A 24,142-nucleotide genomic window follows, 5' to 3' on the forward strand; every position below is an offset into this window, starting at 1 on the left:
ATGTTCGGAAGGCAACTAGAGGTAGTAATACTCTTTATTTGATTATCAGTAGTGATTCTTCATGCACTAAGAATCTGCAGGTAAATGAACCACTAGGTGGCAGTGATCACAGTGTGCTGAAGTGGGATTTACTCAAAGAGGTAACTACCATTAGGGGTAAAGGGAAGGGTTATTGCTTTCGTAAAGGCGACTACGATGGACTGAGACAGTATTTAAATTCTATACAGTGTGACCAACTGATGATATTACCAACAGCAAATTCAAAATGGGAAGCATTCAAAGAACTTATCTTGGAAGCTACTAGGCTTTACATACCAACTAAGAAATATTGTTCAAGGTTTAGGCCTAAGTGGATGTCAGATGAACTAATGAGACATATTGCCAAGAAGAAAAATGCATGGGATACATACAAATTAACCCATGACACAGAAGCCTATGATAGATACAAGTTGATCTGTAACCAAGTTACAAAGGAGGTGAGGCAGGCGAAGGCAGATTACGAGAAATCTTTTTCAAGGGATGCAAAGAAAAACAGCAAAGAGTTATTTTCTTATGTAAACTCTAGAAGGAAGGGGATGAATCAGATTGGTCCACTTGATATCGATGGGTCAACTGTTGATGATCCTGCTCAGGTAGCTAAAAAACTGAATGAATATTTTGCATCGACATTCACATATGAGGAGTTATTCAGTGAGGGGAATGCCAGAGGTGTATTCAACTCTGGCAGTAAGCTAGAGAATCTTGTAATAACTGAGAGTAAAGTGGAGGAGAAATTGTTGAAGATAAATACAAGAAAGGCACCTGGGGTGGATGGAATCTATCCAGTTATATTAAAGGAGGCAGCAAAGGAAGTAAGCAAACCCTTAGCCATAATTATGGGAGCTTCCTTGGACTCAGGGGAAGTACCCATGAACTAGAGATGTGCAAATGTGACCCCATTTCACAAAGGAGAATCAAAGAGCGACACAAATAATTATAGACCTGTTAGTTTAACTTCTGTTCCCGGAAAATTAATGGAGGCACTGGTTAAAGAAGCACTGCAGGATCATCTAGACAAGACTTCAGTTATAGCTCGGACACAGCATGGTTTTGTTAAGGGGAAGTCTTGCCTGACCAATTTGATTGGATACTATGATGCAGTCACAAAAGAACTGGATGCAGGGAATAACTTTGATATTATATACTTGGATCTTAGAAAGGCTTTTGATACTGTTGCACATGGAAGACTGCTGCACAAATTGGAGCAGTGTGGCATTGGAGGCAAATTGCTGCTATGGATAAAGGGGTGGTTGAGGGGAAGAAGACAGAGAGTGGTAATCAATGGACACTGCTCATCGTGGACTAATGTTATTAGTGGAGTTTCTCAGGGTTCAGTATTGGGTCCATTATTGTTTTCTGTATTTATAAATGATATTGATGATGGTATATCAAGCTTAATGTCCAAGTTTGCAGACGATACGACGGTTGGCAGGGTTGTCAAGGACACTACTGACACTATGCTACTGCAACAGGATCTGGAAAGGTTGAGCAGATGGGCTGAGAGGTGGCAAATGAAGTTTAACATTGACAAATGTAAAGTACTACATATGGGAAACAGCAACCCCAGAGCAACGTATCAACTCTGTGGTACTACACTGACAGTGGTAGAGAATGAAAGGGACCTGGGGGTGGTTGTGCAGGCAGATATGAAGTTTTCTGAGCAGTGCAGACGGGCTGCAAGAGTAGCTCATGGTGTATTGTCAATGATATATAGGAATTTTTTTTGCAGGGATAAGGAGGTGATTATTCCCTTGTATAAGGCAATGGTCAGGCCACATCTAGAGTACTGTATACAGGTCTGGAGGCCTCATTTCAAGAAGGATGTAGAGATGCTGGAATGAGTACAGAGAAGGGCAACAAGATTGGTGAATGGAACAAAGGGTTGCTCTTACGAAGAAAGGCTTAAGTTTTGCAAATTACAGTGTCTGGAGACTAGGCACCAGCGAGGTGATCTGATAGAGGTGTATAAAGCCTTGAATGGTTTGGGCATGCTCAATGCTGATGGGATTCTTCCTCTTGCTCAGAATAATCACCTGAGAGGACATAAATTCAAATTGAGGAAAGACAGATGTAGGATAGATGTGAGGAAATTTGCCTTTAGCCAGCGGGTGGTTGGTTGGTGGAACAGACTTCCATCCCTTGTCGTGGAAGTTGATAGCCTAAATAAGTTTAAGGCTCAGCTGGACAGGTATTTCGAACGAACAGAGGGGTGAAGTGGAAGTGGTTATTTTTTATTTATTTATTTTATTTTATTTTTTTTGGCTGATGCTGCCTAAGCTTGCTTGCTTGCATCAAATGCCTCTACTAATGCTAATGCTAATAATGTCCAAGAGGCAATGCTATATATTTGCATACCTAAATAAATAAATAGTACCCTATGGTGACCCCAAATATTGGCATCTGGTGACAAATGCTCCTATTCCTCCTCCTCATAGCATAGTGAGGTTAAACAATGATAAATGCAGTACCTTGCATTTATCATTGTTAAATCTCAATTGCCATTTTACAGCCTATCTACTTAATTTATCTGGAGCCTATCAAAGCAGCATACTCTAATAACTATTGTTAACCACTGCCTAGCTTTGTATAATCAGCAAACTTAGACATAATACTTGAACTATTTACATCAATGTTATTAATAAAAATTAAAAACAGTAATGGGGCCCAATTGGCCACTGTGGAGCTCCAATCATTACATTTGTCCATAATGAGCAGTGGCCATTTATGGGCATTAGTTAATCCAAATGCAGATAACACAAATAAAGAAGACATGAATTTAAATTGAAAAAGGGATGGTTGCAGGATAGAGGTCTAAAATTTGGTTTCGACCAGAGAGTAGCCGATTGTCAGAACTTCCATCTGGTGTTGTAGAAGTGGGTAATTTGAATCCCTACATCTAAGGAAGGTTAGAATTTAAGGGAACATAGATGACGTTTTTTATTTTTTTATTATTTTTTATTTTTGTTTTTGACTGATACTGTAAGGGCTTGCTTTCTTGCATCAATTGCCACTACTAATATTAAACAAATGTCACTTGCACTGGAAACAATTTCTATGAAATAAAAAACAAAATTGCACTATAAAAAATTCCTAGACTTTTGACTTTATCATCACTTTCCCAAAATTAAAAAGCAAAGTATTTTAAACAGATGTACTATAGATGTTTGCATGACAGTTCATAGGATTAATAATAGATGCCAGAAGAAAGGGAAGAGCATTACAAGCAGGAGGGTTATAATGGGAGTTCACTATATAGCCACTCTGTGACTTACATAAGGGTCACGTTCTGCAGAACTCTACGTAAGTCGGAATTTCCCTAAATGCTTATGCAGCACTTGCAACTATGCATGCTGAATTATTTATTATTATTATTATTATTAGCCACGTGGTGCAAGGAAGCCTGAGGCTTATGCTGCACCAGCCAAAAAAAAATTCCTGAGTTACCCTGAGAGAGAGAGAAAGAGAAAGGAATCACCAAGAAAGAGAATAATGATATCCAGCTCAGGATCCTGGGTGTGCCAAGTCCATACTCACCAGATGTGAGCCCCTGGGGTTGCAATTTGATTGAAGCAAAAAAGAAATGTTCGACAAACATATAAATAGAATTATTTATTAATTTTTTTTATCTCATGCGCAGGAAAAGTTACAAAAGTATAAAAAAATTATAAAAACTTCAAAATTATAAAATTACAAAAAGAGAGAAGAGACAGGCATAACATCAGCAAGTTTTACCTTTCGAGCATCGATGCCAGAATTAACTCTCCAACTGATAAGCACGCCGCTGTGGAAGTTGAGGACTGTGGAGATTTAGAAGGTTTTTTTCCCAACACATTACAAAGTTTCTCTGCAGCTGCAGAATTGGCACTGGCAACTTCACCACATACTTTAATGCTTTGGAAACCAGTGTGATGCTTGAACCTAGTAAACCACCTGTTGCTTGCCATGAACTTGGTTTGGGGTTCACCTTACTTATCCTTAATATCTTCATAAATGCTTTTTGCTTTTGCTTGAATGGCCATTGGACTCGTGGGCACTTGCTTCTGAATCTGATTTTCCATCCATATTATTAATAGCTTTTCCATCTTCGATATATATATAATAAGGAACTGTATGGGGAAATAGAGTGGGCCAGTAAATCAGAGAGTCTTATAATGGGGGATTTTAATTTCCCAAATATTGACTGGAATTTGGGGGCTGGTCACTCACACACTAACAAGGCTTTTGTGGATTTATTGGATGATTGTTTTCTACATCAGCATGTTCGGGAGACAACTAGAGGGAGTAATACTCTTGGTTTGATTATCAGTAGTGATTCTTCATGCATTAAGAATCTGCAGGTAAATGGACCACTAGGTGGCAGTGATCACAGTGTGCTGAAGTGGAATTTACTCAAAGAGGTAACTACCATTAGGGGTAAAGGGAAGGGTTATTGCTTTCGTAAAGGCGACTACGATGGACTGAGACAGTATTTAAATTCTATACAGTGGGACTAACTGATGATGTTACCAACAGCAAATTCAAAATGGGAAGCATTCAAAGAACTTATCTTGGAAGCTACTAAGCTTTACATACCAACTAAAAAATATTGTTCAAGGTTTAGGCCTAAGTGGATGTCAGATGAACTAATGAGACATATGGCAGAGAAGAAAAATGCATGGGATACATACAAATTAACACGTGACACAGTAGCCTATGATAGATACAAGTTGATCTGTAACCAAGTTACAAAGGAGGTTAGGCAGGCGAAGGCAGATTACGAGAAATCTTTGGCAAGGGACGCAAAGAAAAACAGCAAAGAGTTTACTTATGTAAACTCTAGAAGGAAGGGGATGAATCAGATTGGTCCACTTGATATCGATGGGTCAATTGTTGATGATCCTGCTCAGGTAGCTAACAAACTGAATGAATATTTTGCATCAACATTCACACAAGAGTTATTCAGCGAGGGGAATGCCAGAGGTGTATTCAACTCTGGTAGTAAGCTAGAGAATCTTGTAATAACTGAGAGTAAAGTGGAGGAGAAATTGTTGAAGGTAAATACAAGAAAGGCACCTGGGGTGGATGGGATCTATCCAGTTATATTAAAGGAGGCAACAAAGGAAGTAAGCAAACCCTTAGCCATAATTATGGGAGCTTCCTTGGACTCAGGGGAAGTAACCATGGACTGGAGATGTGCAAATGTGACCCCAATTCACAAAGGAAGATCAAAGGGCGACACAAGTAATTATAGATCTGTTAGTTTAACTTCTGTTCCTGGAAAATTAATGGAGGCACTGGTTAAAGAAGCACTGCAGGATCATCTAGACAAGACTTCAGTTACAGCTCAGACACAGCATGGTTTTGTTAAGGGGAAGTCTTGCCTGACCAATTTGATTGGATACTATGATGCAGTCACCAAAGAACTGGATGCAGGGAATAACTTTGATATTATATACTTGGATCCTAGAAAGGCTTTTGATACTGTTGCACATGGAAGACTGCTGCACAAATTAGAGAAGTGTGGCATTGGAGGCAAATTGCTACTATGGATAAAGGGGGTGGTTGAGGGGGAGAAGACAGAGAGTGGTAATCAATGGACACTGCTCATCGTGGACTAATGTTATTAGTGGTGTCCCTCAGGGTTCAGTATTGGGTCCATTATTGTTTTCTGTATTTATAAATGATATTGATGATGGTATATCAAGCTTAATGTCCAAGTTTGCAGACGATACGAAGGTTGGCAGGGTTGTCAAGGACACTACTGACACTATGCTACTGCAACAGGATCTGGAAAGGTTGAGCAGATGGGCTGAGAGGTGGCAAATGAAGTTTAACATTGACAAATGTAAAGTACTACATTTGGGAAACAGCAACCCCAGAGCAATGTATCAACTCTGTGGTACTACACTGACAGTGGTAGAGAATGAAAGGGACCTGGGGGTGGTTGTGCAGGCAGATATGAAGTTTTCTGAGCAGTGCAGACGGGCTGCAAGAGTAGCTCATGGTGTATTGTCGATGATATATAGGAATTTTTCTAGCAGGGATAAGGAGGTGATTATTCCCTTGTATAAGGCAATGGTCAGACCACACCTAGAGTACTGTATACAGGTCTGGAGGCCTCATTTCAAGAAGGATGTAGAGATTCTGGAACGAGTACAGAGAAGGGCAACAAGATTAGTGAATGGAACAAAGGGGTGCTCTTACGAAGAAAGGCTTAAGTTTTGAAAATTACAGTGTCTGGAGACTAGGCACTGGCGAGGTGATCTGTTAGAGGTGTATAAAGCCTTGAATGGTTTGAGCATGCTCAATGCTGATGGGATTCTTCCTCTTGCTCAGAATAATCACCTGAGAGGGCATAAATTCAAATTGAGAAAAGACAGATGTAGGATAGACGTGAGGAAATTTGCCTTTAGCCAGCAGGTGGTTGGTTAGTGGAATAGACTTCCATCCCCTGTCGTGGAAGTTGATAGCCTAAATAAGTTTAAGGCTCAGCTGGACAGGTATTTCGAACGAACAGAGGGGTGAAGTGGAAGTGGTTATTTTTTATCTATTTATTTATTATTTATTTATTTTTTTTATTTTTTATTTTTGGCTGATGCTGCATAAGCTTGCTTTCTTGCATCAAATGCCTCTACTAATGCTAATATAGCACCTGAATGATATTTTGTTATCTCCATTGATCTAAATTGCATTGATCCTTTAACATGTTCTTTTATATGTGCACTGTCCCTTAAAATTGTATTCACTATTGCAGCAGCGAGACCTAATTCTGTGCAATAGATAACAAACTTTGTCCTGCTTCATACTTCTTAATTAATCATCTTCATTTCTAAATCAATTTTGTTTTGTTTCTGAGCACTGCCAGCATTGGAGTTTCCATTGGTCCCTTTCCCTTCACCATTATAATAAGTAAATAGGAATGAAGAGAAGATTCTGAAAATGTATTTATATTTTTTATATGATTGAAGATTTCAGTGAAGGGAACTCATTTCACCATAATATCATAACATAATACACAGAATTCCAGTTATCGGTATTATCATAAATGCAATAAGATCGAGTTTACTACCCATTTGTAATAGATTGCGCTAACAGAAAAGTCCAATAAATTGGAAAGTGCAAATTGTTTTTATTGTTTTATGGTAGTGACCTCCAGAAATGTGTTTTAGAAAAATATCACAAAAGCATTCAAAATTGATTCTTATAACAGAACATATGATAACGATGAAAGTGTAATGCAATTCCCATCATAAAAATGACCTTTTAGAGAGATAAATAGCTTAGTTATATAGCGAAAATTTCAACTTCTCAGGTCTTGGAACAAATTACCAAAAAAAAACAAAAAAAAAACAATGTGTTGTTGGGTTCACATTACAATATTTGCATGATACCTCCATTTATTCCTATGGGATGCAAAACATGTTTCCACGATTTTTTAAGTTTGCACCGGCCGGCAAAAACTTATGTCAAGTCGAGTATTATGTAAGCTGGGGAGTGCCTGTATATTATTATTATTATTATTATTTGCTACATGGTGCAAGAAAGCCTGATGCTTATGCTGCACCAGCAAAAAAAAAAAAAAAAAAAAAAAAAAAAAATTTTCTGAATTATTCTGAGAGAGAGAGAAAAAACAAGAGTCAGAAGTAGTAGTTAATCGCCAAGAAAGAGAAGAATATAATGATATCCAGTTCAGGACCCTGGGTGTGCCAAGCCCATACTCACCAGATATGAGTCCCTGGGGTTATTTATGTTTATCATGGGTTCACTGTTCTATAAATCTGTATGTAGTAAAAAAATATGTTTCAAATGTGACTTAAATATGTAAAAAAAGGTATGCTTTCCATAAAACAGTAAACCACATATCTACAATTAATGCCAATATGTATCTGTCAGTGTTTATGGGTAAAACATAACAGGCTGGCAGGTATTTTACATTAATGCATATATTAGTCACATAAATAAATGAAATTTTATTCATATGCAAAGTTCACATAGAGCTGTGCAGTTTAAGAATCTGCATAACAGTATTAAATGGAATCGCAGCCTGTAACAGGCTGGCAGGTAATTTACATTAATGCATATATTAGTCACATAAATAAATGAAATTTTATTCATATGCAGAGTTCACATAGAGCTGTGCAGTTTAAGAATCTGCATAACAGTATTAAATGGAATCGCAGCCTGTAGAAAATATTTCTATCTCAAAAAAAAATAATAATAAAATAAAAAATGAAAGGATATCTTTATTCAAAATTTCAGAAAACTTACGTACCAGAGAAATATAAAGTAATTATAACATACCTTTTGTTCTTCAACAGCTTTGATATTCTGTTGGATATAAATTTCCCACTTTTTAAGTTCCTCTTCAACAACCATAGATAATGTTAAAATGAATATCTTCAGCTCTTCCTAAAGGTTTAATCAATAATATAATATATGTAATTAAAAAAAGAGAGTGTGAGCAGGTCCAGAAAATAATAAAAAAATTGTTCCATTTCTGGATGCACCAGAAGCCATGACACACTTTAACATTTACAATCATTTTTTTCTCTGCATACTAATAAATTAATGTCTATTTTTATGGAATAATGAAAAAAATAAAAAAAAGAGCTACTTAGAAAAGGATATAAATATACAGTTGTATGCAAATAAAAGATGAACACATAAAAGTTGTGCAGTGGGAATGTGCAACAGAAAATTTTATTTCAACATACTTTAATTACATCAAATGCAGACATTGTCGGGATATCAGAGACATGGTGTCAAATGAATATATAAGGCATGCAGAATTTGAATACAGGGAGTACAATGTGTACACAAGGGCAGACAGAATAGGAGGGGTGGTGGTTATGATCTTAATTAAGAAACACTAAAGATCTAAAGCAATGCATCCAGTCAACATGGGAAGCAAGTGCAATGTTGAGTCTGTTGATGTGACATAAACACTGGTAAAAAAAAAATTAGAGTAGGAGTGTGTTATAGGCCTAATGACTCTGATGAGTGCAACAAATGACTGTACAGAGAAACAGCATGGGTAGTAAACCAGAATCTCTTACTATGGGAGATTTTAACTTTCCAGATATCAATTGGAACATGTGGGTTGGTCACTTGCACATTAGCAAGTCTTTTGTGGATTTAATGGTTGACTGTTTCTTACAGCAGTATGTTAGAAAGGCAACTAGGAGTAATACTCTTGATGTGATTATCAGCAGTGATTATTCATGCATTAAGAATCTGCAGGTGAAGAAACCACTGGGTGGCAGTGATCACAGTGTACCGATGTGGGATTTAGTCAAAGATGTAACTATCATCAAGGGTAAAAAACGGGTTTTTGCTTTTGTAAAGGTCTACAGTCTGACTACAATGGTCTCAGACAGTTTTTAAATTCTATACAGTGGGACCAACTAATGATGTTACAATCAGCCAGTTCTAAATGGGAAGTATTCAATGAATTAAGCATGGAAGCTACTAGACTTTTTATACCAACTATGAAATACTGTTCAAGGTTAAGGTTTAGGTTTAAATAGATGTCAGATGAACTAATCCCACTCATAGCAGAGAAGAAAAATGCATGGGATGTATATAAATTATTAGGCATAGAAGACTATGGTAGATATAAGTTAGTCAGTAATCAAGTCGCAAAGGACGTTAGGCAAGCAAAGGCATATTATGAGAAATCTTTGCAGACTCTTGCAGCTCATCTGGACTGCTCAGAAAACTTAATATCTGGCTGCACAATTACCCCCGGGGCCTTTTCATTCACGAATACCCTGAGTGTAGATCCACCCAGTTGGTACATTACTTGGGGGTTACTGCTACCCATATGCAGTATTTTACATTTGTCAATGTTAAATTTCAGTTGCCATCTCTCAGCCCATCTGCTCAACTTTTTTAGACTAAGAACCCTGGAGGACTCCACTAATAACATTAGTCCACGAAGAGCAGTATCCATTGATTATCATTCTCTGTCTTCTCCCACTTAACCATCCTTTTAGCCATGGTAGCAACTTGCCCTTAATGCCATACTGTTCCAATTTGTACGGTAGTATTCTGAGTGCAACAGTATCAAGTGTACAACTTCCACAAGGAAACAATAAATCAATATTAATTGTCGCTTAGAAAGTAGAAACAATAGACTGAAACACTTCCTCATCTCATCCATGCCTCATACCACAGAAACAAAAGAATAAATAAGTAAACCATGCTCACCACGGCACCACCAATGACACAGCTATTGGAAAGGCACAAACACCAAGGATTGCTGAGACATTACCTCTGAAAGCAATTAGGCATTTAATGTCCATGAAAAGCAAAGGTGGTTGAATTAAATCATGCCCGCTATCTTCCTTTTTTCAAAATTTCTCATTCACTCCTAATATAATATACAGTACCTATATGCCATCTCTGTAGCCAGGTGGGCAGGAGCAGCAGTGCGTAGCACACGCTTCTTGATCAGACCGGGGTTGAAGCCCATGACCACCAAATATGGAGGATGCGGAAAGGTCAGGGAATGACTACTGCATATCATCGGAGTATTATGGCCTTAGTTGCTAATGCTCCTAAAAAACAAATGACAAATGTCCATGAAAAGCAAAGGTGGTTGAATTAAATCATGCCCGCTATCTTCCTTTTTTCAAAATTTCTCATTCACTCCTAATATAATATACAGTACCTATATGCCATCTCTGTAGCCAGGTGGGCAGGAGCAGCAGTGCGTAGCACACGCTTCTTGATCAGACCGGGGTTGAAGCCCATGACCACCAAATATGGAGGATGCGGAAAGGTCAGGGAATGACTACTGCATATCATCGGAGTATTATGGCCTTAGTTGCTAATGCTCCTAAAAAACAAATGACAACAACAACAACAGTACTTATATGTTAAAAATCAGTTGTCTCATGGGAGAGAAAAACCAAATGAGAGAAATTAAATATTAATGAATAAGATGTTTTCGGGTAGGCTTGAACTTTGGAAGGCCACAAACCATTGTAATTCCCATGTTTTTTTACCCCAACAATCAATTTTTCCCCCTTGGGGATTGATATTGCCCCGTTGAGAACCCCTGTCTAGAAGGAAGAGGATGAATCAGATTGGTCCACTTGATGTCGATAGTTCAACTGTTGATGATCCTGCTCAGGTAGCTAACAAACTGAATGAGTATTTTGCATCTACATTTAGACATAAAGATTTATTCAGGGAGGGAAATACCAGAGGTGTATTAAACTATGGTAGTGAGTTAAATGATTTCTTAATAACTGAGAGAAAAGTGGAGGAGAAATTGTTTAAGGTAAACATAAAAAGGGCACATGGGATGGATGAGACCTATCCAGTTAAATTAAAGGAGGCAGTAAAGTAAGAAAGCAAACACTTAGCCATAATTATGAGAGCTTCCATGAACTCAGGGGAGGTACCCATGGACTGGAGATGTGAAAATGTGACCCCTATTCACAAAGGAGGATCAAAGGGTGACACAAGTATTTACAGACCTGTTTACTTAACTTCTGTTCCAGGGAAATTAATGGATCATCTAGACAGCACTTCAGTTATAGTTTAGACACAGCATGGGTTTGTTAAGGGGAAGTCTTGTCTGATCAATTTTATTGGATACTATGATGTGATCACAAAACAACTGGATGCAAAAAATAACTCTGATATCATATACTTGGATCTTAGGAAAGCTTTTGATACTGTTGCACATGAAAGACTACTGTACAAATTGGAGCAGTATGGCATTAAGGTCAAAATGCTGCTATGGATAAAGGAATGGTTGAGTGGGAGAAGACAGAGATGGTAATCAATGAACACTGCTCTTTGTGGACTAATGTTATTAGTGGAGTCCCCCAGGGTTTAGTGTTGGGTCCATTATTGTTTTCTGTATTTATTAATGCTATTGATGAGGTATATCAGGCTTAATGTCTAAGTTTGGTGATGATACAAAGGTTGGCAGGGTTGTTAATGACACTAATGACAGTATGCTACTGCAACAGGATCTAGAAACGTTGAGCAGATGGGCTTAGAAGTAGAAACCGAAGTTTTAACATTGAAAAATGTAAAGTACTGCATATGGGTAGCAGTAACTCCAGAGTAACATATCAACTGTGTGGTACTACACTGGGTAGTAGAGAATGAAAAGAACCTGGGAGATACTTGTGCAGTCAGATATGAAGTTTTCTGAGCACTGCAGACAGTATGCAAGATTAGCTCATGGTGTCTTGTCAATGATGTACAGGAATTTTTCTAGCTGGGATAAGGAAGTGATTATCCTCTTGTATACGGCAATGGTCAGGCCACACCTTGGGTACTGTATACAGGTCTGGGGGCCTGCTGGAATGAGTACAAAGAAGGGCAACAAGATTAGTGAATGGAACAAAGGGTTGCTCTTATGAAGAAAGGCTTAAGTTTTGCAAATTACAGTATCTGGTGATTAGGCACCTGCGAGCAGAGGTGTATTTCTAAAAAAAATAGTACCGTAACGCTCGTTCTCCAGAAGACTATATGATAATGACACATTGACTGTACAGTAACTGAATCAGACTTCAGACTCACAGTTTATAGAACAACCAGTTCTAGTGTTCAGCTTATGGTGAATCAAAATGCAGTGTTCGCACAGATCACTGTATATCTCATTTTTTGGATCTCTTTATCTAACACATTGTACTTTAGTAAGAAATGTTCAAGTTTCATTGCAAAATTTATGTTTTTGTTTTTGAATAAATTTTTCAAGAAATCTATTAATATTAAAGATTACTATTAATATATATTTTTAGTAGCAATGGGTAAAACAGATATTTCTCCCTCCCCTTTGATTGCGCCATTGTTTCATAATATTGGGTGTATAAATTTAATGATTTTCTATTATGAAATTTAGAAAAAAGTACTGGAATGTCGTTCTGGGGCGTTCCGGCCCGAATACATGACTGCCTGCGAGGTGATCTGATTGAGGTGTATAAGGCTTTGAATGGTTTGAGCAAGCTCAATGCTAATGGGATTTTTTCTGTTTTTTTTTTTTTTTTTTCCAACAGTTTAATCACCTGAGGGTACATAAATTCAAATTGAGGAAAGACAGTTGTCAAATAGATATGCAGAAATTTGCCTTTAGCCAGCGAGTAGTTGATCGCTGGAACAGACTTCCATCTGTCGTTGTAGAAGCTGCTCTTACGAAGAAAGGCTTAAGTTTTGCAGATTACAGTGTTTGGAGACTAGGCACCTGTAAGGTGATCTGATTGAGGTGTATAAAGCCTTGAATGGTTTGAGCATGCTCAATGCTGATGGGATTCTTTCTCTTGCTCAGAATAATCACCTGAGAGGGCATAAATTCAAATTGAGGAAAGACAGTTGTAGGATAGATGTGCGGAAGTTTGCCTTTAGCCAGCAGGTGGTTGGTTGGTGGAATAGACTTCCATCCCTTGTCGTGGAAGTTGATAGCCTAAATAAGTTTAAGGCTGAGCTGGATAGGTATTTGGAACAAATGAAGGGGTGAAATCGGAGCTTTTTTTTTTTTTTTTTGGCAGATGCTGCATAAGCTTGCTTTCTTGCATCGTGTGCCTCTACTAATGCTAATGCTAAAAAAGTTGACAGCTGAAATAAATTCAAGGTAGAACTAGACAAACATTGGAGTGAATGGATGGATGAAATTAGAAGGTTTTTTTTTTTTTTTTTGGCTGATGCTGTATAAGCTTACTTTCTTGCATCATATGTAATATGCGATAAAAATATGTGATGTCTAGAAATCTGTGAATTATCAAAGAGGAACAGAACAGTCTTTTTGTGAGAAATAAAGGACAGAGTTTTAGAAGAATCAAAGTTAACTAAGTTTTCTTCACCTCGCTGTATTATTATTATTATTATTAGCTACGTGGTATAAGGAAGCCTTAGACTTATGCTGCACCAGACAAAAAAAAAAAAAAAAAAATTCCTGAGTTACTCTGTGTGAGAGTGAGAGAGAGTGAAAAGTAGAAGGGAATCACCAAGAAAGAGAAGAATGACGATATTCAGCTCAGGACCCTGGGTGTGCCAAGCCCATACTCATCAGATGTGAGCCTCTGGGATAGATTGACATTAAGGGATTGGTTGTGGAAGTTGAAAGTTTTTACACAGGCCAGATCTCTCAAATTGTTATGTATACTAATGTAGGAGCATTGTAAATAAATTTGATGAATTTGAAGTACTGATCAAGTCATCAAGTGCAGACATTATAGAGAGAGTGAAGGCATAGTGTCACTCAGACATAAGGAAAGTAGAGTTTGAACAGGGAGAGTACAATGTTACAGAAAGAATAGTCAAGAAAATTGTGGAAAGGGGTAATTAGGGGTTGACATAAGCACTGGAAAAATGAAAATGGGAGTAGGAGTATGTTATAGGCCTAATGACTGTGATGAGTATAACGAACAGCTATACAGAGAAACAGAGTGGGCCAGCAAATCACAATGTCTTATAATGGGGGATTTAACCTTCCCGGATAATGACCAGAACTTGTGGTATGGTCACTCATACTAGCAAGACAAAGGGTAGAGGGAAGGATCTTTGCTTTCATAAGGGTGACTGGAATGGTCTCATACAGTTTTTAAATTCTATGCAGTGCACCAATGATGATGTTACCAACAGCAAATTCTAAATGGGAAGCATTCAGGGATATAATCATAAAAGCTACTAGGCTTTTCCTACCAACTAAGAAATACTATTCAAAGCTCAGACGTAAAGGGATGTCAGATAAATTGATGCAACTTGTGGCACTGAAGAAAAATGTATGGGAAGAATATAAAGTATCAGATGATACAGAAGCCTATGGTAGATATAAACTAGTTTGCAATTAAGTCAGAGAGGAGGTTAGGCAAGTTGAGGAAGAATACAAGTAGTACAGGGTGTCTCAAAAATATTGGTACAAACTTTTAGGGGAGGTAGGTAACATCTAAAGGAATGTGAATCGCATAGGAAACCATAACCGGACACATCACCGTAAGTCGGTAGACGGCGCTGTTCATCAGTTCGCGCGAGAGAAAATTTCTGGTTTACTCATTCAAGCAGTAGTCGCCGCACGAAGAGCATGCATTGATATACAAACTGAGAGCTGGCAGACATGCACCTAGTGTATGGATTAGCAGAGGGCAATGAACGAGCCACTCAACGAATTTATGGAGAACACTTCCCAGACAGATATGTACCAAACCACCATTTGTTTGCACGTGTGCATCAAAATCTGTGCGATTATGGGTCATTTAGAGGTAACAGGAGTAGTGTGGGTAGACCACGTTCAACGCAAACTCCCGCCATAGAAGAAAGTGTGTTGAATGCCGTCCAGAATAATCCTACTACCAGCACACATGGCGTTGCCTCTGCCTTAGGAGTGTCTCGTTGCAGTGTACAGCATGTCTGGCACACGATGATTCCTTACACCCCTTTCATCTCCAAAGGGTTCAGTTACTGCTCCCCCAAGATCATCCTGCATGTGTGGCTTTTGCGCAGTGGTTTCTCCAAGAAAGTGTTCAAGACTTGAATTTTACAGCCTATGTTTTGTTCACGGATGAGGCTTATTTCACTCGGGAAGGCTTATTCAATCAGCACAATGCTCATGTGTGGGCTCACGACAACCCATATGGTGCGCGCCCCCATGCGGCACAACATCGCTTCGCAATAAATGTGTGGGCAGGTATGGTCGGTGACTGCTTAGTCGGCCCATACCTGTTACCATCTCGCATGAACTCCGCTAAATATCGGATCTTTCTTGAACAAGTCCTACCAAGGTTACTTGACTATGTTTCAGCAAATGTGAGACACAACATTTGGTTTAAACATGACGGGGCACCTGCCCATTATGGAGGTTTGTTCGTGACCATTTGAACAGGTGTTTTGGGCGTCGATGGATTGGTCGTGGTGGACCCGTTGCCTGGCCCCCATGCTCACCTGATTTATCAAGCCTTGATTTCTTTCTGTGGGGGCCCTCAAATCTATTGTGCATGAATCACCTGTGGAGATGGAAATGGATCTCGTGGCGAGACTCATCTGCGCTGCTGCTATTGTCAAAGAAACTCCAGGTGTGTTTGACCGTGTCCGCCAATCCATGCTGCGTCGGTGTCATGCATGCATCGTGTCTCATGGTGGAACCTTCGAGCATCTGTTGTAACATCATGAAATGCATCCATCTCGTACTCCATTGTTAATATTATGTCAAATAAATGTTTGCCACTAATTACTGTCTTGTGTCATTTCTGCTTCTTGTGCCTCTGCTGCTACTTTCCCGTGACGTTTCCGTTTATGGGTTCCTATGCGATTCACATTCCTTTAGATGTTACCTACCTCCCCTAAAAGTTTGTACCAATATATCTGAGACACCCTGTATAAGGTAAAGAATGCAAATACTATGAAGAGGTTGAATCACATTAGGCAACTTGACATCCATGGTCTAACTGTTAATGATCATACTCAGATTGCTGACAAACTGATTAGGTATTTTTCATCTAGTTTCACACATGAGGAACTCTTTAGGGAGGAATTCTCTTGGGGTGCAACGGAGCTATACAATTATATTAAGGGAGGCAACAAAGGAGGTAAGCAAACCCTTATAATTATGACAGCATCTTTGGATTCAAATGAGATCCCTGTGGACTGGAGATGTGCAAATGTATCCCCAATTAACAAAAGAGGATTTAAGGTGACATGAGTAATTACAGACCAGTTAGCTTAACTTCTATTCCACAGAAAATAATGGAGTCACTGGTTAAAGAAGTAACAGAACCATCTAGAGAGGAATGCAATTATATTACAGTCACAGCATGAATCCGTTAAGGGGCAATGCCATCTGACCAATCTTATTGGATATAATACGGTAAAAAAGGAACTGGATGCAAAAACAAATTTTGATATCATATACTTGGATTTCAGGGGAGCTTTTTATAATACTGTCGCACATAAAAGTCTGCTGTATAAATTGGAGCACTGTGGCATTAAGGACAATATTTGCAAATCCAAAGTACTACATGTGGGTAGCAGTAATCCAAGACTGATGTAACAACTGTGTGGTACACTCATGATAGTGAAAAATGAAAAGGCCTGGGGGTAATTGTGCAGTCAGATATGAAGTCGGCAGGCTGCCAGGACAGTTCATGGGGGTTTTGTCATTGATATACAGGAACTTTTCTAACAGGGATAAGGAGGTGAATTTGCCATTATACAAGTCAACGGTTAGGCCACATCTTGAGTACAGCACACAGGTCAAGAGGGCTTGTTTTAGGAATGATGTAGATCTGCTGGAGCGGGTACAGAAAAAGCCAATAAGTTTGGTGAAGGGAACGAAAGGGTGGCCTTACAAAGAAAAGCTTCAGTTATGCAAATTGCAGCATCTGGAGACAAGGCACCTGTGAGATGATACGATTGAGGTGTTTGAGGCTTTGAATGGATTGAGGAAGCTCAATACTGATGGCATTCTTCTTCTTGCTTACATTACACACAAGTGAGCATAAATTCAAATTGAGGAAGGATGGGGTTGCAGGATAGATATGTGGAGGTTTTCTTCATCCAGCAGGTGGTTGATTGTGGGAACAAACTTCCATTTGTTGTTGTTGTGGAACAGGGTAGTGTGAATTTAATTCAAGGAAGAACTAGGAAAATAATTGGAGAGGATGAAAAGTGATGTAGGAGGGTTTTTTTTTTTTTTTTTTGTCTGATGCTTTATAAGTTTACTTTCCTGTATCATTTTTTATAAGCTTGCTTTCGTTAATCATGCTTTATAAACTTGCTTTCTTGCATCGTGCTTTATAAGCTTGCTTTCTTGCATCGTGCTTTATAAGCTTGCTTTCTTGCATCATATGCCACTACTAATACATACTAATTTGTCCAAAGATGAGTAATGTAACCAGTGGATTGGCTGTAAAAGAATTCATATTGGAGATCATTTATCAGATGGAAGGTTTTAAGACAGTTTAACAGTTAGCAATTGGTGGATTTCTTCCTTATTTTGGAAAGAGAATTGGCAGTTATAATGGAACCAATAACTGGAAGGAAGGGATCTTTCAACCTTTTCTAGCAACTGGCTGGATATGAGCAAATTTCCATGCAGAAGTAAAAATACCAAAGGAATAAAAATAAAAGTGTAAAAGGGTTACACAATACAGGTATTTCTCTACTTGTTCTCAAGTGGAAAAATTTGATCAGTGCCTGGAGCTTTCTGAGCATCAAGATTAAATAAGAATTTTTATAAGATCTTCTAATAAGAAAAGAAAAAAAAAGAAAAAACATACATGGTTAATTTACCTAAAAACAGTAAAATTAAATAACCACAGTTAAATTAAATAGTCACTCTTAAACCACGTAAATATTAGTATTAGTATTAGTATTAGTAACGGCCGCATGGTGCAAGAACGCCTATGGCTTATGCTGCACCAGCAAAAAAAAAAAAAAAAAAAATCCGATCAAAACAATAATAAAAACAAAAAAAAAAAATAAATAAAATAAAATAAATAAATAAATAATAATAATTAATAAATAAAAAAAATAAAAAATAAATAAAAAGGAAATTAAACCTATCATCCTATGCGCTTCCCTAACCCGAAAGTACTATCCAGATGACCTTTGAATTTCCCCAAACTGTTGGCCTCTACCACCCATGAAGGCAACTTATTCCAGTAATTTATAACTCGCTGGCTAAAATAAAACTTCCTGCAGTCCAATCTAAACATTTCCCTCCGCAACTTGAATTTATGTCCCCTAGTTCTAGCATCATTTATAATCTTGAAAATTTTGTCCTCATTCATTTTACTGATGCCTCTCAGAGCCTTAAACACCTCAATCAAATCTCCTCTAAGGTGTCTAGTTTCCAAACTCTGCAACCCACATATTCGAAGTCTTTCTTCATAAGGACGCCCTTTTGCCGATCTCACCAGACGAGTTACCCTTCTTTGCACCCTTTCAAGAAGCTCGATGTCTTTCTTTAGGTGCGGTCTCCATACCTCAACACAGTATTCCAAGTGTGATCTAACGTAAGCCTTATATAATGGGATTATCACGTCCCTATCTCTACTTGCAAAAGTTCGATAGATCATCGATAGGACACCATGGGCCTTCCTTGCAACCTGTTTACAATGCTCAGAGAATTTCATGTCTGACCGTATCGTAACACCCAAGTCCCTTTCCTCCAGTACTGGGTTTAGTTGAACTCCACCAAGTGAATAAGTTTTTTTGGGATTACTGTTTCCCAGGTGTAATACCTTACACTTTGTTGGATTAAAGCACAGCTGCCATTTTTCTGACCATTCCTGAAGTCTATCTAGGTCTCTCTGAAGAAGCTCAGCTTGACAGTGATCATTAACTACTCTACCAATTTTAACATCATCTGCAAATTTAGACATCACGCCCTCTATCCCTTCATCAATGTCATTTATGAAAATTAAAAACAACAGTCGTCCTAATACTGATCTTTGGGGAACCCCACTTCTTACATCAACCCAATCTGAGGAATAGCCATTTATCACAACCCTCTGCCTCCTGCCCTGAAGCCATCCTTCTATCCATCTAAGGATTTTCCCAGTGATTCCAACCTGTTCCAGCTTATAAAGCAACCGCTCATGTGGGACTGAGTCAAAAGCTTTGCTGAAATCTAAATAAACAATGTCAAAATTATTCCCTAAATCCAGCTCGTGAGTGACCCTTTCGAAATAGCGAACCAGATTTGTTAAACATGATTTTCTCTTTACAAAACCATGCTGAGTATCCTTGAGAATTTCAATTCGATCCAAATGATCCTGAATTCCACCCTTGATCATTACCTCCATGATTTTCCCTACTACTGAAGTCAGACTGACAGGTCGATAATTTCCAACTTCACTTTTAGAGCCACCCTTATGTATGGGAGATACATTTGCACTTTTCCAATCCAAGGGAATCTCCCCAGAGTCTAGTGATGCTCGCATAATTAGCCCCAATGGTTCAATGCACTCGCTTGCCGCCTCTCTTAAGATTATAGGGTATATTCCATCAACTCCAGGAGCCTTCCTGGTCTGTAGGCTCGAAAGTTTTTTCATTAAATAATCTTGCGAAATTTCAATATCATTAATTACATATTTTTTAACTTCGCTCCCACAATTTCCCATTGCCACAAAAGGCTTTTCATTTGTAAATATCGATGCAAAATAACTGTTGAGTTCATCTGCAACGGCAGCTGGTGTATTTATTACTATCCCCTTTCCCTTACGTAAAGGTCCGATCTGGTTTGTCCTGCTCTTCTTGGCATTTATATATGTGAAGAATTCTTTATCCCCCCCTCTTTGCTCTGTTTGCTAGTGATTTCTCATAAACTGCCTTTGCCTGTCGAACCTTTTCTGTGGCTCTATTACACATCACCTTGTAGCTGTTATAGGCTTCAGTACTTTTTATTGCTCTGTAACCTTTCCATGCCACCTTTTTCTGCTCAAGTAATGCGGCAACTTCACTATTCATCCAACTTGGAACCCTTCTCGTGGAGTATTTTTTTAATGGTATATACGAATTCAAGGCATCTGTGATTAATGTTTTAAAAATGTACCACAGTTCAATTGTATTCATTCTCTGCGCGATATCTACCCAGTTAATAGAGGCCATTCAGTACCTTAAGGCATCGTAATTTCCTTTTCTGAAATTAAAACCCATTCCTTTGCCTTTTACTTCTGCTACCTCTCTCGTCATCATCCCCCGTAGAACTCCGTGATCACTTCCTGCTACTGGTTCCTCTACTGTCAGCCCTGTTATGTCATCTGATTCATGTGTGATGATGAGGTCTAGGATATTCTTTTCTCTAGTACTTTCCCTGACATGTTGATACAAATAACAGTCATCTAGTTGATTTAAAAATTTTGTTCCCCATGTCGAGTTTCCTTCCCATTTACTCCAATCAATTAGAGGCAAATTGAAATCACCCATAATAAGGCATTGACGCTTACTTGCCCATTCCATTTGCATGTAGAGGCTTTTGTCATAATCTTCACAATCACCTGGTCTGTAGATTACTTCTACTCGCATTATACCTTTGTTTCCAACTATCTCTCACCATACAGACTCTATACTAGCATATGAAATGTCTGAATCCGGGAAAGCTATCGTCGCACTCAGGCTGCTTCTGATAAGAAGCATTACCCCACCACCCCTTCTATCTAACCTATCCTTCCTAAATACATTATACAAGCCGTACTGAAACTCATCATCACCAATTTGCAAACACGTGGTAAGGGTATCCACGTGTTTGCAACTCCACTGAAAGAGAAGTTTTTAGCCATATTTAGCTGCTTGATTGAATATTTTTTACATTGAATTATTTCTGTAAGTAGCTTATAGACCTAGTAAGGATCGTTAGTTTATTCTGAATTGAGACAGCGAGATTTGAAAGTTAATTAATACTTAAGTGTCCGTAGATTTACCGTTCGTAACTTCCCGCCTTTGTGATACGATAGTTATATGCCGTACTAGATAGCGTTAGTTGAACTTCGTTAGCAGTTAAATTGTACTTTTAAACAAATACATATAACAACTTAGATTACAAACGTAACATAATTAATTATATTTAACATAATTAATTATGTTATTAATTAATAATTAATAACATAATTAATTAATTAATTAATAAATTAATATTTATTTAATTTATTAAATAAATTAATAAATTAATTAATAAATTAATAGAATCATGACTCAGACCAGAGCAGCAAAGCAAAAGGCTCAAGCTAATGGAAGTGCTGTGGCTCAGAGCAGAACTGAGGGGGGCAGTTGTCCTCTGACTCACAGCCTTATAAAATGCACTGTTTGCTTGAAGTTTGCAGAGCAATCGGGTACGGGACATGATACTGCCATGGGGGATGTCTTTGTGTGTGCGCGATGCAAGGAGTGTATCGATATCAGGCAACAACTCAGTGTTCTTGTGGGCCTATATGAGAGCTTGAAGGACAGGGAGGATGCCCTCGAAGAAACTAAATTGAGGGGCCCATCAAGCTCTCAGCTGCCCACATCAACGCCACAGCTTGCACTTGGGCATCACGTGACACAGAGGCAACCCCCAAGGCAGAATGCGCTGGTCCCGAAGGAACTAGTAGTTGTTGGTGACTCTATTGTCAGGGAAACGGGGAACATGCTTTGTAAAAAGGATAGGAGGAACAGGACCAGGGTATGTCTGCCAGGGGCAAAGGTTGATGACGTTGTAGAGCGAATATCATCTTTTAAGGGCACAAAAGGTGATATAGTTGTACACGTTGGCACTAATGATATTAAGAGTAGGAGACCGGCAGAATTACTTAACAAGTACAGTTCACTGTTGAACAAAAGCCGAGAATTAGGGTTGAATTTGAAAGTGTCTGCAATTCTGCCCAGACATGATAGGAGGGAGTATATGATGAGAGCCTTGTCGATCAATTCGGACCTGGAAAGACTGCAAGGCTCAAGGGGTAGAATTTTTTTCAGCCTGGACTGTACTTGTTAACAGGAGAGATTGCTTCTACAGGGATGGGATACGCTTAAATAGAAAGGGTGCAAGAATATTTGCTGATGCTATCGAGGCAGTGTTAGGTGGGTCGGAAAACTGCTAGCTTGGGGGGAGACAAAGACCAATAGATTGACAGTATCCACTGGCAGAGGTGAAAGAGATTCTTGCACTGCTTCTATTAGAATGAGCAGAAGCCTAAAAAACAAGATGCATGATATTTCAGAGACTGCTGGGAGCCATTGCGGTACAAGTAAACACATGGGTTGTGTTAGGGTAGCTAAGAATAGAAACAGGAGCAGGTATACTTGCGTGTACACCAATGCTAGGAGTTTAGTAAATAAATTTGATGAATTTGAGGTATTGCTCAAAACATCAAAGGCGGATATTGTTGGGATATCAGAGACATGGTGTCACACAGATACTTATATCTGTGTGACAAATTCCAGTTCTGCATCCCTTAGGATGCAGAACTGGAATTTGGGGAGTACAACGTCTACAGAAAGGATAGACAGGATAGGAAGGGGGGAGGGGTTATGCTATTAGTTAAGAAACACATAAAAACCAAGGAAGTGAAGCCAGTCGACATCGCTGGACAGTGCAGTGTTGAGTCAGTTTGGTGTGACATAAGCATTGGGAGATCAAATTTGAGAGTAGGAGTGTGCTATAGGCCTAATGACTCTGATGAGTATAATAAGAAACTGTACAGGGAAATAGAATGGGCCAGTAAATCAGAGAGTCTTATAATGGGAGATTTTAATTTCCCAGATATTGACTGGAATTTGGGGGATGGTCACTCACACACTAGCAGGGCTTTTGTGGATTTATTGGATGATTGTTTTCTACATCAGCATGTTCGGGAGGCAACTAGAGGGAGTAATACTCTTGATTTGATTATCAGCAGTGATTCTTCATGCATTAAGAATCTGCAGATAAATGAACCACTAGGTGGCAGTGATCACAGTGTGCTGAAGTGGGATTTACTCAAAGAGGTAACTACCATTAGGGGTAAAGGGAAGGGTTATTCTTCCGTAAAGGCGACTACGATGGACTGAGAGAGTATTTAAATTCTATACAGTGGGGCCAACTGATATTGTTACCAACAGCAAGTTCAAAATGGGAAGCATTCAAAGAACTTATCTTGGAAGCTACTAGGCTTTACATACCAACTAAGAAATATTGTTCAGGGTTTAGGCCAAAATGGATGTCAGATGAACTAATGAGGCATATGGCAAAGAAGAAAAATGCATGGGATACTTACAAATTAACACATGACACAGAAGCCTATGATAGATACAAGTTGATATGCAACCAAGTTACAAAGGAGGTTAGGCAGGCGAAGGCAGATTACGAGAAATCCTTGGCAAGGGATGCAAAGAAAAACAGCAAAGAGTTCTTTACTTATGTAAACTCTAGAAGGAAGGGGATGAATCAGATTGGTCCACTTGATATTGATGGGTCAACTGTTGATGATCCTGCTCAGGTAGCTAACAAACTAAATGAATATTTTGCATCGACATTCACACATGAGGAGTTATTCAGCGAGGGGAATGCCAGAGGTGTATTCAACTCTAACAGTAAGCTACAGAATCTTGAAATAACTGGGAGTAAAGTGGAGGAGAAATTGTTGAAGATAAACACAAGAAAGGCACCCGGGGTGGATGTGATCTATCCAGTTATATTAAAGGAGGC

At 38.6% G+C, this 24,142-nt stretch overlaps 1 protein-coding gene across 1 annotated transcript in view; it reads right to left on the minus strand.

Moving 5' to 3' along the window:
• Positions 1-24,142, minus strand: part of LOC150089625 (cilia- and flagella-associated protein 43) — a 302,046-nt gene that overhangs the window by 164,023 nt on the left and 113,881 nt on the right. Inside the window, exon 8 of the mRNA XM_090390054.1 lies at positions 8,320-8,427. Within this exon, the coding sequence (XP_090246180.1) occupies positions 8,320-8,427 (108 nt within the window). The remainder of the gene's footprint in view (positions 1-8,319; positions 8,428-24,142) is intronic.

This window comes from Mastigoproctus giganteus, chromosome 2 (assembly GCF_048544385.1).
Source record: "Mastigoproctus giganteus isolate SK-2022 chromosome 2, ASM4854438v1, whole genome shotgun sequence".
NCBI classification, from domain to species: Eukaryota; Metazoa; Arthropoda; class Arachnida; order Uropygi; family Thelyphonidae; genus Mastigoproctus; species Mastigoproctus giganteus.